The 19,846-nt window shown below is 40.7% G+C and overlaps 2 protein-coding genes across 2 annotated transcripts in view; one reads left to right on the top strand and one right to left on the bottom strand.

Moving 5' to 3' along the window:
• Positions 1-14,753, bottom strand: part of NID1 (nidogen 1) — a 45,785-nt gene extending 31,032 nt beyond the window's left edge. The window contains exons 1-7 of the mRNA XM_049831540.1: positions 14,532-14,753; positions 7,060-7,359; positions 5,619-5,848; positions 4,563-4,990; positions 3,291-3,440; positions 1,859-2,110; positions 531-731 (exon numbers count right to left, since the gene is read on the bottom strand). Coding sequence (XP_049687497.1) covers positions 531-731; positions 1,859-2,110; positions 3,291-3,440; positions 4,563-4,990; positions 5,619-5,848; positions 7,060-7,359; positions 14,532-14,753 — 1,783 coding nt within the window. The remainder of the gene's footprint in view (positions 1-530; positions 732-1,858; positions 2,111-3,290; positions 3,441-4,562; positions 4,991-5,618; positions 5,849-7,059; positions 7,360-14,531) is intronic.
• The window catches only part of GGPS1 (geranylgeranyl diphosphate synthase 1), a 407,079-nt gene that overhangs the window by 289,148 nt on the left and 98,085 nt on the right, over positions 1-19,846 (top strand). The window lies entirely within an intron of this gene.

Raw genomic sequence — 19,846 nt, 5'->3', positions numbered from 1 at the left:
AATTCAGCTCAAATAATACTGACAAATGCTTGTTACTAACACAAGGCACAGTCACCGCAATGCAGTTTACGTGACACATACTGGTAAATAACTGGTTTGCACAGTCTCATCGGGCAAGACCAAAGCCCACTTGACATTACCACAAAAAGGTATAAACCAGTACAGCTCTTACTGAAGAGCCGTGGATCCTAAAAAAAGCTTTGCAACTCATACGGCTGCCATTAGCAGTGTGAAAATAAGACCAATGAAAAGGGAAATCAAGAGTGTTTTGCAAACATCAGTTCAGTGAAAGTAAAACTCACCTTTTTTTTTTTTTTTTCCAATAAAAAGATTAGAAATATTTGCATTGTCCCACAAAAATCCACTTTTTTGGGGGACTTGTTCCTAAGAGGCAAAAAAGCAACTTTCTAGAAATCAAAGGGTCCTAAGTACACTTGCTAAGAAGGGAATAAAATAAAGTTTTTCAGATTGTCTTACTCTCTGCTGAGAACTGTGCACTTTGTTATCATTTTGTTCTTGAGGAACCTTACCAGAACGAGAAGTGTGATAGAGTTCAGTGTATGGTTCTATATGGACTGATGCGCCAGATGGGATCTCAGGTATTCTGCCTTCCATTTCTGTGGTGATAGTAAGGTGACCATGCTCGTCGATTCCACTGAATTTCTGCTTTATAACCAGCTTCTCATTGTTGCCAAGAAAAGTTACTTCAGTTTGCCGTGTAAACTCGCCACCTGAAGAAACATTAGTTAAACCATTTAATAGTGATTTCTGAATCCTTCTATTCAAAGTATTGCTTCTAGTAGATAAAATATAAATTACTACTTTCTGCAAGCTTTGATGCAGCATAATTGCTGATGTTTTGGGTTTCTACAGAAATAACTTTCAGAGGTATACTGATAATATCCTTGGATAATGCAAGGAAACTATCTTTTCTTAAGCACTGAATACGCTAAATTGCAAGTAAGCCTGAAGAAGCAGGGTTTTTTACATTAAAAAAGAAGTTCCAACAAAGCTAATAATAGTAGGCCTTATCCTACCAGTTAAAATGGCAAAGGAGTTGTACATTTTAGACAAAACTTCCATCAGGAATACAGTGAGTTATAAAAAAATAATGAAAAAAATCCAGCACATCTGTTTCCAAATCAAAACCAAGTGAAATGTATGTTGTAAATTCCGGAACAAACTTCAAACACACCAAATCCAAGAAAACCCCCAAACAAAAAGTTATATTCAACTCAATTCATAGTACAGGGCTGTAAAGGATAAAATTTTAAAAAGAAACACATGTTCTCCTAGAACAGATTGAATCTACAGCCTGAATTCATGTGCACAACCAACCAAATTTGGCCTCCAACTCTTACAAAAAGCTGTAATTGTGAACTGGGGTTTCCCTCAAATAAGTTAACAGAACCATTTGCATCTCATGTAGGAATTGCTTCTGTTAAGAATTTCAGACCTTCAACAGGTCAGATTTTAATTTCTGTTTTGCTCTGTTGGTACAATCAGGCAATTAACGTTAGACCTCTTGTAGACTTAGGGGCAGCTTTTTTCAGTACCTCTGTACGCTCTTAGTACCAAAAATCAGATCCTTTTTAATAATCTCTTCCTTGCACAGGAACTGACCAAGCCATTCTTCTTTTTAACAGACTTACGTGCTTGTGCAGCAATGGTAAATTAAAAAGCCCAATACCTATACACTGTAAACAAGAAAACTGATGAGAAGTTTGATTATGAAGCAATCCATTTGCAGCTCAGAATAAACATGTTTTCATCCTATATTGCTTCTGAATACACATTTCTCTCAAGAGAGAGGAAAGCATTCCACAGTTTTTGAACAGTATTTTAATGTAGTAGTTACCAGTAACACTGAATCCATTTTTATATCCTTGCTGTTCCACAGCAAACATCCATCCTATGATACCTCCAATAGAGGCAAGAGGCAGTAAAGAATACCCCAAAGTCTCTGGGATTGTGCTGATAGCAGTGTAGGCACGCCCTTGGTTCATCACTACGTAGGAGTGGAGATCAGTGTTCTCAAATGTAACTGGAATGGGGTTGTTTCCTACAAAGATTCTTCCTTTGACCTTCCCATTGACTCTCTGAGGAGAACCTGGCAAATCAATGCAATACATCAGAACAAAACAACAGTTCACACATACTCTCCAACGAACAGTGTTCAGAGCGGGTCACTGTGTTCAAAGATATTAGTGTTGAAACAAATGGCAAACAAATGCTCACAGAATTAAACATACAGGAAACTACCTACAAACAGTGTGTTAATTTGCTTATGTATATAGGGGTGTGTGTGTGTGTGTGTGTGTGTTGTCACTATACAGATGATGAAGTGGCCAAAATTCCCTGAAGAGATGCCCTTTATCCCAATTAACAATTTTGTTTGCAAGAATCACTCCATAAACAAACTAAGCTGTTACAGTTGCTCTGACACTAAGTGGCATACAGAAACTTCTTTTGAAGATCACACTTCATATCAATACCTACTGAATGTAAATTTGTACATACCCTATTAGGAGGCAAACACCATTAGGTGTTAGCACAATTGACCTATTATTCTAACCTATTCTATCTCCATTATCACTAGATCCTTCTTTTCTCTGGAAAACTCAATTTTATGAACTGAAAGCTAAGTAGTAGGTTTTGCTTTCCTGCCTCATAAAACACGAAGTCTGCAGCCAGCTATTTTAGTTGTTGAAATGCATCTATACTCTGAGTCAAATCACTATGAGGATTACGACTGTATACATCAGAAATTCCTTTATGGATTTTACACAGGAACAAAGTTTAAACAGGTATCTAACAAAAACCTGGCAGATTAGCCCTTTACCAAAGAAGCTTAAGAGTCAGACAAAGAGGAGCCATGCTCTTTCGTTAAGAGTTAGCTTGCTCATCCCCTTTGAACTGTCCATTTCTAGAGTGGGGACCACATCAGATTATAACACCTTGGAATTTCACAACTAATTCTAGAAATAAACACTGGATGTTACGCTATCTATTAAATTATGTTAGTTATGTAAGAGTTTATTTTTTCTAGAAAGTAATGTAAAAATGCGTAATGCATATAATTGACCACATAAAATTATTTCCTTTGTTCAAAAAACCCCTACCATTTTAGAAAGTATAGCTCACTTCTTAAAGTACCTTTCAATATATCTCAGTGATAAGTCTTTCAAGAAGTATTTAACCATGTCTTTTTCAGTATTGAAAACAGGTCACCTCATTCAAGAATGCCATGTGCAATTACTGCATAGGTACCTAATTTTCAAAAAAGTTACCTTCTGCTACACATTGTCTGCCATTTCCTTTGTAACCAGCAATACAACTGCAACAAAATCCATTGGGATAATCTTTGCAAATAGCATGAACAGAGCACTGGTGGCGGTTGTTAGCGCACGTCTGTTGGACATCTGTGTGGTAGCGAAACACTGTAGAATAGAAGACCAGACATTCATACTTCATGTAATTACTATCGTATTCACATATCCCTGGTTTAGTTTAAAAATATCTCTACGCTAACTTGATCAGTTTTTTTCATTTTTATCTTTAAGGAAAACAAACAATTACAATTTATTTTTGCTAACCTTGCAATAAGCAAGTAACAGTCTACTATTTTGCAGAAAATATCAGGGCTTCAAGTGTTAGAAAACTGTTTCATTCTATTGGCTTCAGCAGATCTGTATTAATGCATATGAGTTAAACAGTCTTGGCGAAACTAAATGCACAATAATTTTGACCTGTCCTTGTTTCCAAACCAAAGCAGAAAGGAACCTTTCCAACCTCAGAACAATACACATCAGTACGGTACCCAGGACAGTGCATCAACTGATGCACCCTGTAATCCTAATTGTCCTAAGCTATTATTTCATGGAGATAGCAATTCTCACACCTGCTTCAAGAAACAATTAACATTTGGGCAATCAGTCACACTGTTCTCCATTTTCTACAGACACTTCCTCAGAAGTTAGAATTGCTAATCCCACCCTTGTAAAACTTCAGGCCATGAAACCCTAGCTAACAATTTTTGCAATTACTATTCCCAACCTTCGTTAAATCACCTGTATTCAGTAACACATCTATGAAAAGAAATAAGCTAGGTTTCAGTAGAACTGATCACAAAATCCTTACCAGGAACAGCCACTTAAAGCAGCTATTAAACTTAAGATCATACCTTTAACAAGAGTTCTGGGCAAAAGAGGAGGGAAGATCAGTTGCTGCTAAGAATGCATCAGCTTTAGGAATACAATTATCCCTATAGGAAGCTCTCTTTAGGAGAGATTCAGGATCCACAGACAAACTGTAAATGTGCTCTCCTGTGAGCTTGACTGGGACACTAGTTTACTAGACTGGCAAGATCTGAATCTGAGGTGACATCCAAGTTAACTACCTCAATGAATAACACAAACTTATTAAATGTGTCCAGACTTTCAGATATGAATGTAGTGAGAAGGAAACAGATTATTCTTTTAGTAGTTCAATTCCTTGCACATCTCTGGTTTTTTTGCAGCCTATCCATCTTAGAAGTACCCAAGCTGTACAAAAGACCTTACCTATACCAGTTTCATCAAATTCTTCTACATCTATGACTTGGGGTTGCTGTGGGGGGAACTGCTGGACCTGGAACTGGCGAGGTGGAGCTTTTGCTGTCGGGAAATCTTGACGACTATAAAAAGACTCAGTCGAAGGTGTTCCTGTTACATCCTGGTATGAAGTCAGGAAGTCTTCTGCAGCTAGCTGAGGAACACTATATGTAACGTGGTGCTGATCCTCTTCTGTGCTGTCTGTACTACTGGTGACATACTGCTGTCTTATTTCAGTGGAGCCATAGTCTGACATAAATGGTTTTGAAGTCATCTCCTGGTCTTGTTCATTGGACTCTAGGCTTTCCAAAACATCGCTGATCTTGGCAGGCACAATACTGTCAGATGAGCTACCAATCTCGAACACCCAGACACCTTGTTTCCCAGCATTGCTGCTTCTATCAAAAAGAAGCATATGCCAAATCAAAATGATCAAGCATAAGTTGTGTGGTATTTCTAGCCTACACAAAATGTTATCCTTCACCAAGAAATATCAGGACAGAACTGTCAAATTATCTTATCTACATTCTTATCTACAGGTACAGTTTATTCAGCTATAAAACACCCCTGACAATTTCGATAGCACTTTTTTTCCACACCCAGAGCTCTCTTCTTAAGATTTTATAGCCACCTTGTCTCCAAAGTGATGGGAACAGAAGGAGCTACTTGGGCCACAAAGAACTTGCTAACACTTACTAGAACCTTCTAATTCATTCCCTTCCCTTCTTTCAAAAAAAGACTGCCCGGGATAGACTATAAAGAGTTAAAGTCTTAAGTGATCCTATATTTAGAAGGGCTAAGGGTAACAGCAGCTCCTACCAGTGACAATGGAACTATGGACTTTTGACAAATTAGACCGAAGTCTTTGTATTCCTCAAGAGGGTGGATATTTATCAGTGGCAGACTTTGCGATTTCTTATGCAATGGCTAATGGGATCTTATTATTTCTCATTAACTCATGTTACAATTAAGAAAAACATGGAACTCCTTGATGTTTTCTTGAGGAGTTTAAAGAAAAAAGCATACTTGTGCAGGTTTCTAATGCTGTCTTCATCATTAGCAATGACATTGTAGGATCCTGGCTTTTCCCAAAAGTAGTAGTTTGTAGAGGCTTGACTAAAGCCAACCATAGCAGGAATCTTTCCATCATCATTCTTGGAGTATGTACTATAGAACTGCAAACTATCTTCTGGATAAAGGAAAATAGCATAGGAACTGGAGTCAGAAGAGGCTAAAACAGCCTGGAATGTGTTTCTCTGTGGAAAAAAATTTAACATCCATTTACTCATGGAAAACCAGTCAAGATAGACAACAGAATAACATTATTTAAAACACAAAGTCAAAATCAGAATTTCCATCACACGCAATGCATCATGTACTTGCTAGGAGAAATCAGTATTACACAAACTTATGTTTTGCTAAGGCAGTTTTAGCTTGAGCATGCATAAACATTAAAAACAAAGCATTATCAAAGTTAAGTTACATCTGTTAGGAAATAGCCAGAGGTTGTCTAAAACATAGCAAATCTAAGTTCTGTAACATGCATAGGATGTTATATCATCTCCTTAAAATAGAGTGATGTGCTAGACTCAATAGAAAAATTCTGTAAACAATATTTAAAGAAGAGTTCAAGTTTCATGTTGCTGCAAGTGTCTTTTCCTGTAGGAACACTCCTACATACTGTAGGAACCATTGAGACAGTACCTCAGACATCAGCTATTCGTTGCTACCAGAGTGCAGAATCATTACTGTGAACACAACGGTTGTGTCAATTTAGGCACAAGAAATTAATCTTTGACAAAATAAGATTTGCTAAGTTGTGGTAATGTTCTCAACTTTATATGTTGTGAGCAGGCTTATCAGCTGGGATAATTACGGTGCATAAAGTTACATATCTTTGCAGGATAGTACCTAACACGGTATAAAAAGGGAAAATGGTTTTCAAGTAATACAAAAAATAACCTCTAACTGCTTCTTTATTCAATACCAGCTGCAAAGCATGACCTTTTTGTGAATGCAATGTCATCTGTCCAAAAGGGATTCACAGTTTGAAGTTCCTGTTAGTCCACAGACCTATCAGATTTTAGGTAGTTTGATGTCAAAATGACTTAAGAATCTGTTGAAAAATGCAAGCCAACTGGATTATATTGCACAGATGGAGGGCAGGATACCCTACTATTCCAGTTATTACCACATCACACTTAACATTCAAAGTAAGACTTGTCAGGGAATACAAAGAAATCAGCTATGCAGATTCAAGCATTTTCTTTTGAATGAATAAAATACTGTAAAATAAAAATCAAGTAAAAATTCTGGAAACTCTTATTTTGCTACAGCCTTTTCAACAACAAAATACATTCTTAACTGTACAGGATTCATTAAACACAAAGGAATTCAAGCCTTCAAAACAACAGGTTACAGTGTTACACTTCAGCTGAACATGTGTCCAACATGTCTTAAAGCTCACCTTTTCTTCCAAAGCATGACCTTCTTCCCGTGCCTGGTAAGGAGCCACGAGCTTCCAGGTAACAACAACGACACTGCTGGGATCAAAAGTAGTCTCAGGAAAACCTCTTTTGATATAGTCTGATGCAAGTTGCAAGACATCTGAGGATGAATCTTCTCTGTAATACACATTTCCACGTCCATCTGTTGTGTCCAGGTCAGCCATAAAGGGAGCAATAGCCCCAAAACTTACTGGGAATTGACCAAGATATTTTTCTTCACTTGAAGGTTCATTCACTGCAATAATCCCATTAGTGGCCACCTAATAAAAAGGTGGAAATTATAAGATGGATACTGTTCATACAGCTGTCTCCCACACCTATGTGATCTAGATCACAATATTTTCATTGCATTTCCAAAAGAAATTGAGTCAAAAGTCAATCTTGTATTTGTAAAGTAACTAATTTTTTTCAAGTTTTTGTTTTGTATCACGTCAGGAGTCCTGGGATTTCAGTTGCCAAAACCCAGAGGACTACTTTACGGATAGACCAACCTTTTTTCCCTAGATACAGACTTTAGCTATTTAATTTTCAGACACTTATTGCCTCTTTTAACAAAGATACACATAACCACCAGATTTCATGAGTTTCCAAGTCTTTCTCAGACCAAGAACCAGCACAACCCCTCTGTAAGTCTGTCAAGAATTGTGTACAGACCGTCCCAGATGACAAAAAGCTCTTCTCCCTTTTAGCTGTTGCTCTCCTAAAGAGCAGTTTTACAACTGCACGACTGGGGATGGTAAGGATGAAGAAAGTATTTGTAATAGTTACTTTTTTTGGTTAACCAGCAAGCTAGATTCTTACCTGCTGTAAAGCAGAGCAGACTACAGAGAAGCTGTATCAAAGTCATAGCATACCCCCTGGGAATCTGGACTTCTACCAGGAAGACAGAGGAGGATGCTTAACCTGGACGGTTTAGAAAGCTGCCCATTCCTAAGAAAGTCTGATGATGATGAAAAAACAGCTCTGTCTTGTCCCACAGACACACATAAGTTATGACACAACAGGCTATGTCAACCCCAGGAAAACTTGGTTAGGGAGTCAGGACTCAAACAGGTCAGCAGAGCTTTCCTTGCTACTACAGCACTGCCTCAGAAGCTGATACAATTTCTGAGCAAAGAACTAATCTACACATAGATGCCCACCCAAAAAACTGCTCCATGCTTAAATCTTGTAATAGTTTGGGTGGAAGTCTGGGAAAATGTACAGATTTCTCTTTGCCTGGCCAGGACTGCTCTAATTTTCACTTCACTTCACTACAATCATCCTCACCATCCTCCTAGTAATTTCTCTGCTACTGTGCAAGGTTGACTGCAACAAGCTGCTGCTCACTCTTAAGATACAGAGTGAGCACAGCTCCTATACCAGAGGCTATACAGTATAGGAGATAGGATTTCTAAAGCAGATAGAGGCCACCCTGTAAATTCCCTTACAACAGACCTATGGAAAACTGGCTTTATTACTTGGAGAGGGGAAAAAAAAAACCACCAAAGGCAAAAAAAAAAAAGCATTAACTTATACGAGTGAAACTCTTGGTCTGAAAATGCATACCTACTGGCTCAACGAGATTTAACTGGTCAGTGAGATGATGACTTGTGGCCAACAACCTCTAAAAATGAAATAAATACATACATATATATAGGTACATGCTAGGGCATGTCCAAGTATGACAGCCAAACTCCCTTGGCACACCAGAGCTGACTCTCACACACACAGAAGCAGCAAGACTACAGGTGTCAGGCCTTGAGGCAGTGCATAAACTGCTCACACACAGTTTTTTGTCTTCCATTTGTGTATGGCACTGTATGAATCAGCCACATACAAATGTATTTCCAAGTGTTTGACTACCTAATAACAGAACACATCTGACTACCTGCAGGCAACCAGGCACTCACCACTCTAGAGCTGCTGCCACACACACAGATGACTCAGAAAGGGACAGAAGTCCCAAGCTATGAAACTAAAACTGCAGTCTCCCACAGACTTATCTCACTCACAGGGATTCTCGCGAACAGAAGAAGAACAAACTGCTGCTGGATCTTCTCACACGGTCAAGAGGTTCACAACATTATGCAATCTTTATGAATGCTTGGAAGAGGGTCAGAACGTCCACCATGATTCAGACCGCAAGGCCATCTAGCCCAGTAGCCTGTCCCCAGCCATACCTGCTAGCTTAGGGATTCAGCAGAACAAAAGAAGGACGTGCATGTACTCCTCAGACCAGCCTCCGACCACATTCAGCTGAAGAGGATTCCCTGTGGTTTGACTGTTTATTCATCATCAGTGGATCTCCTTCATGTATTTGTTAAGTCTTCCCTTCAACACATATCAACTTTATGCATCCACAAAATCCCTTAAAAAGGAATTCCACAGATCTGTGACTCATACCCTGAGGTCTCTCCTACTTTTGTTTGTTTTCAGTCTGGCTCCCGGCTTCGTTTGACAGCCCCTAGTTTTTGTATTGGGACATACAGTCAAATCCTACCCAGTCTCTCCTTCTATGTCATTTCTGCTCCAGAATGAAGGCCCCCAGCCTATTCACACACTCTCTGTACAAGAGCTGTTCCCCACCTCTGATCATTCTCATTGTCTCCAAATTTTTCTTCCCCTTTTCTACCATACACATTTGGAAAAACGGAGGCCGGTACTACATATATTCTTCAAGACACAGGCTATGCAAGCCTGCCAAGGATGTTGGCTACATATGTTTTGGCAGCATCCTTTAGAATCTGGACCACCAGTGCTACTACTACATATAGCAAATCAGAAAAAGTGTAGTACAGGAACTCCTGCTACAACTCACCCCTTCATATACAGCACACACCTATACCTTGAACCCTCTGTTGGCTATCCAGGGGGTCAGAGCATGCCCCCTGCCACAGGTTAGTGGTCAATCAGCTTGGTATATAACTGTATAATAATTAGCATAAATCGTTAGCTAAACTTAGCAAATAGTTCACATAATATATCAGAATTTACTTTAAAAATGGCTTGACATACACTGACTGTATCATTTCATTAGCTGCTACAGTGAAAAATACTAAAAAAGTTAAGATCATGTAAAAATGGGAAGTTGGCTTTATGCATGAACAGTATATCTAAGGTATATAAGCAGTATATGATCTGCACAAGCATGATGGGAATGCAGATTGTGTGGAAAGGGGGAGGAGAAGCTGAATATTGTGATCATTTTTCCTCTAATCTTTTGTAACTTAACAGTGGCCACAGATCCTAAGATGAAGTATGAATTTTAGAAACATAGAACTAAAGACAGCATGGGTTACCCCAGTCTAGACCCTGCAATTGCAGGCAGACATGCAACAGAGATCTAGACCAGAAAGTTTCACAGAACTTCTGCAACATCTGTACGCTAGAAGATACCTTGCATCCCTGTAAAAAAAGCTAAAACTTACCCTAAAAATTAAAAGCCACCAATTATACTACACCACTGGAAGACAGTAGGGAAGGTGGTGGGCATTACAGTCTGCTTGCCAAGACATTTTAGCAAGGAGATGCACTCCATCTTTAAAGTAATAAAGTTAGAGTAAATTAAAAGTTTATCCCTTCCCTCTCCTTGCTTACACTTTTTGTACACAAGCACCCCTACTCCCACTCTAAATCTTCTTGTGAGAGATGACTGGTGTTTGAAGTATTTTAAACAAATTCCATGCTCTTCATCAGATTTGGTGTATGCAGACTTTGCGGCTGCATGGTCCCCCATTTATGTGGCAGAGATTAAAATAACATTAAGAGAAAATACAATCAGGGCTAGTTAATACTACAGAACAAAGTAGAGACCAGAAGAAATGACCTAAAATTTGGTCTTCCTCTTTTCACCTATTAGGGGCATGCTTCTGACTATTCATTTCCTATCTGACTAAAAACTTAAATGCAACAAGTAATTTTATCAAGAAGATGCAAAAATGCCAACCCCATTTTCATTTGTTTGTAGCTCATAAATGTGACCATTCAGTTTTAAATATTAAGAGAATGTTTGGTTGCAAGTACTCTATCACCCAGAAAACATTTGCAAGCCATTAAATGAAAATAAATACACAAACTGCTCACTTTGTGAAGAGATTTTTAGTGTAGAGAAAGAACATTCATCATTAGTGAAAAAATGTTTTTAGCTTTCACATTTAACAACACATTTATACTGAAAAAGATGGTAAATAGTATGATTTAACTTTATCCTGTTCCTTTTAAGGTCACAAAGATAGGTTAAAGTGTGAACCCTAAATTAAAGAGAAGTAATTCAGGGTAAATGCAGGGTTTCATTAAAGTATCATTCCTGTCAAAAGGGAAAGGGAAAAAAAAATAAAGGCCTCAGGTGGGCGTTGTCTAAAGACCAGCTGGACGGTACATCTTTCCTTTTAGGGTATAATATTATTTAACTTGACAGGAACTAACACAGATGTATTTTTAGCACATTAAACTTCTGGATTACACACATAGTTAACATACATTTGTGGTCTGTAGCAGGACAAATCACACACACTCTATTATAGGTCCACCCTGAAAAAACAAGCGAGGAGAAGGAAGTCCAAAGTAACAAAGTACTTCTATTGAAACAAAAAGTGTATTTGTGTGTGTATAACAAAAATTAAGGTGTCAAACAAATGAGGTATTTTTCCCTGTTCAGTGACCAGGCATTTTGAGGACTTGTATATCTCTGAACAAGAAAGTTTAGAAAAATCTAATTTATTTGTATAATGAAGAGCCAGTTGACTTAAAACAGCAAAACTTTCTAATACAAACATGACCAGCTATTAATTTAGGAAGTTAATAAAAGTAACAATTAAAAAATTGATCCAAGCTTGCCTTAAAGGACTCTGATTCTTCCCTAAAAGGAAGCAATCCCTAAACCTTTAACTTTTCCACATCAGTGAGCCCTAGTGTAAACTGAAAAAGCCTTAATAAAAGTGTGCTATTTAAAAAAATAGATCAGTATGGGTTAGTAATAGGATTCAACGTTATAAATCTTGCATAGGAAAACACCATGTTGAAGATTACAGTATGTGAAAGTCTGTTTCCACTTATATTAAATAAAAGTTCTCTCTTCCATCTATGAAAAAAGTTTTGTTGCCAGGGACTTTATGACAAGTTGAAACTAAACAATCATTCCTTAGAACTCCTTGCCCTTTTATTCATGTGTGGAGCTAACTCAAACAACTCAGCTTCTCAAATGTTGGAAAAAACAGAGAGAAACCGCACATGAATTTTCAACTGATTGAAGGCAAAACCTGCAAAAATAAAAAAATTAAGCTAAGTTTATCACACTATCCTGATGAACCACACAGAAAGATGTATTTCATCGCAACAACTCAAAAACTGATCCAGGAATTCCTTTATGTATTATAATGTATTTCTACTGATACCACATGTTAATTGTACCAGCTTGATAACATTTACTATCAACAAGCAATACTTTGGTAAATTCTGCTGAGTAACATCATAGAGCTTAATAAGTACTCACTGCCAACATACAATAAAACTGTGTACTGCAAAGGTGCATTTAAGACTGCTCAATACATTTCCTGAACAGATACACTTCTCCTTTTCCTACCTCCATACAGTTTGTACTGTGCTTCTGTTTTGCAATATTTGAGACAGATTAAATGCAAGTTAAAAGCCTCTGCATATTATGTAGACTGATACTGAAATACCATTCATTATCAGTGGCCCCATATTAAAATTGCTCATCCTTACTACCAAGAAATCATGCTGAAAGAGCCCTGAAAGCAATTCTGGAACAGCTTCTATATGGGTATCCTTCCAGACAAAAACTAACTAGAACCATTCCTGTTTTATGGCATGGGCAAGTAACAAGATCATTAAAGAAACCTAGTGTTGTTAACCAATTTACTGCTCTTTGAAAACTCTGTCCCCTTTCTGTCACTTATCTGACATGTTATCTTTGCTTCTCAGTGACTGGATACACAGCCCGTTATCTTTCAAGAATATGTCTGTGCTTCAAAAAGTGTATTTTTCACTTGGGTTGGCTAATCAGTGACCAAACTTAGAGTATGCAAGACAAGACAATGAACTAAGGGTCAAACTGAAGTCTGAACTCCACTTAGTGGTTGTGAATTACTTCGTCTTTACTGCCAGCCTCGGTTAACAACAGCCACTTTCCACATAGGCATAACTTGAACCCTCAGAATTTTGGATTTCACATGTGATTTCAGGATTTATCTAGGTAGGGGCAGTGTGAACAAGGAAAAGTAGCACAACTTAAGTGGCAGCATTAATACAACTCAGTGTAATGCAAGCATGTTAAATCTTAGGTGAATATCTATGAAATGGACCCAAGTACATGGGAACTACATCAAATTTTGAATGACTGCGGCCACATGGTAGTCTAGTTTCCCAAGCGTCTCCACGTAGATTGGTGCCCAAGGTTGCATCTTAGACCCATGGTGCTAAAGCACGTTGGTTTATCTGGACAGGGAGGCAGGTTTTAACTTGGATCAGATTAACACACTAAACACACTGGGCCTTCCCTACTAAGACATTTCTAAATATGCTAGTTAGCATCTTCAACTGCCAGCCTAGATGAGGCTTCAGGGTAAAAGAGGCAATGATAAAACGGCCAGTACTCCTGCAGGGTTCTGAAGACACGCTGCCATTTTAGACATTTTTTTCTGGCTACTTTTGAGCAGCTCTGCTCCAGACAATCTGTTTTCAATCCTACCTTCACATACTAAGCGCCCTTCATTAGCTATAAATGTGCACACACAACTCTGGGAAGCAGATTCTGCGATGAGGCACGCACGCGTGGCTGAGCTCTGCCTGCAGACCAAAGCCTGCAATTGCTCTGGACGTGGATTTCCCCTGCCCAAGACACCCTTCAGCAACGAACACCCGAGAGTGCCCAAGACATTTAGGGGCAGAAAGCTCTCCAGTGCTAAGAGGTGCAAATCTTGGACATGTCAGGCTGCTTGGTTAGACACCGATAGTTTCAGATTTGTGACTTTGGCATGCTGAAGCACACAAAACATAGACCACGACGAGGATGTATCTTAGCTGGCCATACACGCTATACGGGAGCACAGAAAACGCCTGGCGATGGTGTTCACTCTGGATAACCCTTTACATTCTCTCTACCATCCTACCGTCTGTTGCGTTGCCTCCAGCACAGACGGCGCGCACCGCAAAGAATCGGCAGGAGCCACGGTGCGAGAAGGGCATTAACACGGCCCCGATACCCGACTGAACACAACTGGAACAACTAAGCTCTTTGGACCGACCTCTGACCGCGGCGCTCACACAACCGGCACGCGTCAAAACCAACCGGCACCAACCCAAACCCGGGCAGCACCGCGGCAAGAGGCGGCAAACCCCCCGCCCCGGGGGGGGGGGGGGGGGCCCAACGGCCTCTCCGACCCTCCGCCCGCCGGAGCGGCGCCCCGCGCCCTCCCGGCCCCGCACTCACGTAGAGGGAGCGGACGGCGGCGCCGTAGAAGCGCAGCGCGGTGCTCAGCTCCAGCGCCGCCGAGCGCGCATCGTCCCCGGGCTCCAGCTCGGCGTCGCCCCGCTCCCGGCCGTGCGGCAGCAGCGCCAGCCGCCCCGCGGGCAGCGCCAGGGCGGGCAGCGCCAGGGCCGGCAGCGCCAGGGCCAGCAGCGCCCAGCGCGGGCAGCTCGGCGCGGCGCGCATCCCGGCGGCTCCGGGCGCGGCGGCCCCCTCCCGCCGCTATAAGCGCGGGCAGCCCGGCCCGGCGGGCGGGAGCGCGGAGCCGCCGCCAATGGCCGCGCGGGGGGCGGGCGGGACCCGCCGCCCCCCGCCCCGTCCCCGGGGCGCCCCCGGCACGGCTCCGCCCGCCGCCGGGACCCCCTGGGGCCCGCTCCCACAGCCCGGAGCGGGGCGAGGGCGGAGCTCGCTCCCGGCTCGGGGCTTCGCCCGCCGCCTCCGAGAGCACAAGCGGCGTTAGCTGCGGGACGGGGCGGGGAACGTCTCTCGGGAGCGCGGGGCCGGCGAGACTCGAGGGCTTACGGGATCCGAGCGTGCCGCTTGAGGAGGGAGCAACTCGGGAAGCCAGATCGGTGCGGGCTTGTAGGCGCCAGACAGATGCTTTCAGAGGTACGGCTCTCTCCCAGGGCCGGTGGGGTCTCTGCGTTGGTTTGGGAAACGCGGACTCAAAGTTACTCCAGCAGCTGCCGTACCTTCCGCCGGTCCGCCGACGGCTAAGTACCGAAATCAACCTGAAACAACGACGTGAACCCCCATGCCGTCCGCTGAAATAATTTTGACACCAGGTGCCCGTTATCGGGGGGAAATGAAGAAATACACTGGAATGCGGTTCGTAAATTAACACCATCAATGTCAAAGCTGTCTTTGGTTGTAAAATAAAACTAAACAAACACGGGATATCTAAATACATTCTTTCTGGCTATGTCTTCTTGTTTCACAGCCTACTTCAGCTCCCAAGAAACACTCAGAAGCAACTGAAGAATGGGTATATTTCACATATTTTTCCTAAAGCTTCCAGGTGAAGACAGCAGTGTTTAAAGATTAAATCTTGTCCAGTAAAGTGTACACTGTGATATTTCCACAGAATGTTTACAGCAGAAAATCACCTGAGTGGAGGCAGCTACCCACATGCTTTTTTACATGGCTTTTTACTTTTCTTTAAACATCTGCTCTTTTTTTTTTTTTTTTTGGTAAGAAAACATAATTTTGCATTTGGCAAACTGCAAGAGCACAAGACATTCCAGGCTAGAGCTACAACCATGCCTACCTACAAGAGAGAAACACACCTGTATATCTAATCACCATTATTATTACTAGCAACTATTTACAATTGACTTCTGTATTTCAGTGAAGACAGCCACTGAGACAAGTGGCACAGTGGTCTGGGAGGAAGACAGGTCTTCTCTCCGCTCAATTTACTTCTCGCTGTACTTTGACCTGCAACTTCCCTCCATACTTTCAGAGCCTGTAAGACAGTAACTTGGATTCAGGGATATCTGGCTAATTACTGCTACAAAAGCAGTCTTGCCTGGATCACCACCGTATCTGAGCATAGTCATATCCACAAAGATACCTCAAGATACCCAGCTGAGGCGTCTTTCTCCTCATTTGACAAATGGATACTCAAACTACAAGCAGTTAAGCAAACTGTAACTTCTTACCCACATTAAATGCATACACTGGAACACTACCAACTGCCTTTACCACAAAAGCATCCTCCCATTACAAGCTCCCCTCTCCAGCATAAGCTTATTTCCAAACCTGCAGAACCTAAAGGCAAGATCTGCAATGTAGCAATGCAGCTCCATAGCAAAGAGAAAGCCTATACTAAACCCCATAACACCTCCAGAACTCCATATACGCATTCACAACATAAAAGTGTCATTCCTGTTAGGCTTGAAGTTTTCCATAGCCACGTTTTCCCTCAGTACGAAAGTCAACCTCAACAAGAAGAAGATATAAGCACAACAAGAAGAAAACTCTGAGAGGGTAATGTTTTCCTGTCAGATCCACATGATTTCCTATCATTATGTCCAGAATTTGGAGGATGAGGACCACTGGGAAACCAGAAACCTACTGTAGTAAATTTGAAATTTATTTGAAGGCTGAAGAGGTAAATATCTCTATCTGCATGCTTAAAACACAGAGCAATAGCCATGTTATGGTAAATCCTTTGCCCATTAGTCAGTATAGTGTGATTGTTTAGTCTGTTTTTTACCTTAAGAGGATTGCAGTGTTTCTGTTGTAGAGTTCAGCAAGTTTACTTTGTATGCCTCTCCCACTATGAGGAGTAATGAGAACTGTTAGTTCTAAGACTAAAAAAATATTTGCAGTTGTCCTTTCTAGCATCTTCAATAATGACCTGAAAAAGGGAAAGAAAAGCATGCTTACACATGATGCAGTTAATTGAGAGAGATTAATTGCTAACATCAACCAGAATGGAGAACACAAAAGACTAGCAAGATTTAAGAAAGGAAGAAATGTATTCACATGCAAACTGGAATATCACCAGCTAACACACCATCGAGAAAAATCTTCCAGAACATAGCTAGTAAATGTCAAGAACAACACCACCTTTTCAATGGACCATAAATTAGATATGACAGCAGTTTACAAAGCAACAGCATCCCCAGAGCAGCCACTGAGATCCTGTACAACAAATGAGCAGGTTTTATTGTGTTACAAGCAGGTAAAATGGTATTTTCTAAAGGGATATAATGACACTGCTTTTCCAGAGATTGCTTGTGAAATCAGAGGTCTCACAGAAAATTCACCAGTGGAGAGAATTCAGAGCGAAACTACAAAAAAGATCAGAGGACCAGAGGGAGTGACGTACAGAGAATTGTTAAAGAACCAAACACATGTACTTGGCTAAATGATAATGGGGAGGAGTTTTGATTAACGTCTTCCGTCAAAGATATGGAGTGTCTTCAAGTCAAATATCTGAAGAGTGCTACCAAACAGATGGAGGAATTATATGGGTGAGTTTGAGGAGTACAGATAACTAGGAGATCAAAATAACTAAAAGAAACCATGAAACCAAGTATCAGAAAATGCTTCCTTACCATGGGGTCTATTTTCAGAAAAATCATACATTATGCATAGTGGAAGCAGAATGACAGAAAGCTTTGAGAAAGCAAACAACAGACCTTAAGGAATAATTCTGTATTTGATCATGGGATGAGACAGCCCAACAGATTTTGACCTGAGTTTCTACGTTCACACAGTACTAAAATAGCTCACAGGTATACATGCACATGTATTTGAAAACTTCCACTGCCTACAGGTGAGGAGATTTGGAAGAGGGGATTGCAGATACTGTGACTCTCCTGACCTTCTCAAGCTCCTCCCCAGGTTCTATTAACGGAGAAAAGTATCCCTTTGCTGGCATGACTGGAGGAAGGAAAGCAATGCCCTGGGCCCCTCATGATGATCTTCTGCTGTCCAAAGATGACAAAGCACTCTAGTGGATGGATCATCAAAGGACAGAGCAACCATGTGGTAATAAACTGGAGACAATTGAGCATTTGGGATAATGACAGAAAAGAATAGGACTGAGGTCTGCTGAGAAGGAGCATTTTTTTAGAGAGACAGGGTCATGGGAATCAGAGGGTCACAAGCAAAGGCAAGGCTTGCAGGAAGATCATGGAGTGAGCATCATAAATTTAAATCACTGTCTTGGAACTTAATGTTCATTGTTCATGAGAGTGGAACACGATGAGATTCCCTCTATAACTCTAAATGAGCCTGTACCACTATGGAGGTCACAAGACTCAGGAACAACTTCCAAAAAACAGTGTATTTTGCAGTAGAACTCTCTAGAGAAAGAGACTAATTTTGAAGCACTGTTAGATGCTCTTGAGAAGAGATGCACATAAAGGGCAATATTGTACCTCGCCCTCTGCATTAGTGTAGGGTACAGACCACTGTAGAATCCTTTCTTTTTCTCTCACGCAAAGATCTTACAGGGCAACAAAAGGACAAGCTCCTTGGGAACTCATATCCTGTTCTGGAGAACAGCTGGGCAAGAATGGGGATGTGTTAACACTTGGCCAATGACCTGGTCAGTACAGAAGAGATACACTGCTGCCATATAATAGTACATAGCAGTAACAGATTAGTAACTGGCTAGAGCAGGGCAAGAAACATCAGAGAAACAGTACCCCTCAGGTCCTTCCTACGGCTGGTGCTACAGGAGACTGTTTACATTTCTAGCGTTACCTTCATCTACTTCTAATATCTCATTTTTAGAACTGTTAACTATATTAATAAGGGACAGAAAAAAATTATCACAAAGTTATGCAGTGAAGTTATGCTTATGCAGAAGCATGAACACTTTTCTTCATCCCACTTTATAATTTAGGAAAAATGAGATGGAAAATAGAACAGAAAAATATCAGCATCACAGAAACTGGCTAGATAAAAAAAAGCAGTGTCACAATCCTCCCATCTGTCATGTAGCCACACGAAAACGGCCACATATCTTTTTTAATATGTTATCAAAAGATGCTTCTTGTATCCTAATGCTTGTTGTCTTTCAAGAATGGAGTCTCTAATCTGGTAAGAATACTAGGAATTCTCTGTAATAACAGAGAGTTGTAATAGGGCAAGGTATATAATTAGCCTTCTATTTAAATATTCAGCACAGCACTAACTACTACACCTACTCCAAGTCAGCTACTACACCTACTCCAAGTCTTACTGTTTTGTTATTATCTAAAAGTTTCAGCTTTGTGCAGCAAAAGACTCCAAGCAGACAATAACAACTGACCACGCTTTTAAAAAACACACAGGAGACAGGAAGACAAAATGTACGACCAGTTTCTCATATATGCAAAAAACAATTACAATATGAAGGACCATTGTTTTTTAAACAATGGGAATGGGATGTGGAAAAGCAATCTGAATGGGACAGGAAGACAGATATGGAAAAGGTATCCTTTACCTCCTATCTACTCTGACCCACTGATATTTTACTGTGTCAGACTTCAGAACAGAGCTAATACACACAGGGAAAATGCATCTCCTTGTAGTCTGGTATTTAACGCATCTCAAGTTAAACCATCACTTTACATTGAATGTGCACCCAAACCAAAAGCATTGCTGAATTTTGTATTCTGTTTTAGTTGGGATCCAGACTTTGACTGCAATGACTGTGAATTTCAGTTGTACACAGAGCACACAAAAAAGATGTTGCATTGAGTCCCAGCAGCAAAGCTGCTAGATGACAATCAATAAGAAAAGAGAGGCCAAGCACTGGTATGTTGCTAGTGGTGGCT

The sequence above is a fragment of the Accipiter gentilis genome, chromosome 28 (genome assembly GCF_929443795.1).
Source record: "Accipiter gentilis chromosome 28, bAccGen1.1, whole genome shotgun sequence".
Classification (NCBI taxonomy): domain Eukaryota; kingdom Metazoa; phylum Chordata; class Aves; order Accipitriformes; family Accipitridae; genus Astur; species Astur gentilis.
This window is presented reverse-complemented; position numbering and strand designations above follow the sequence as displayed.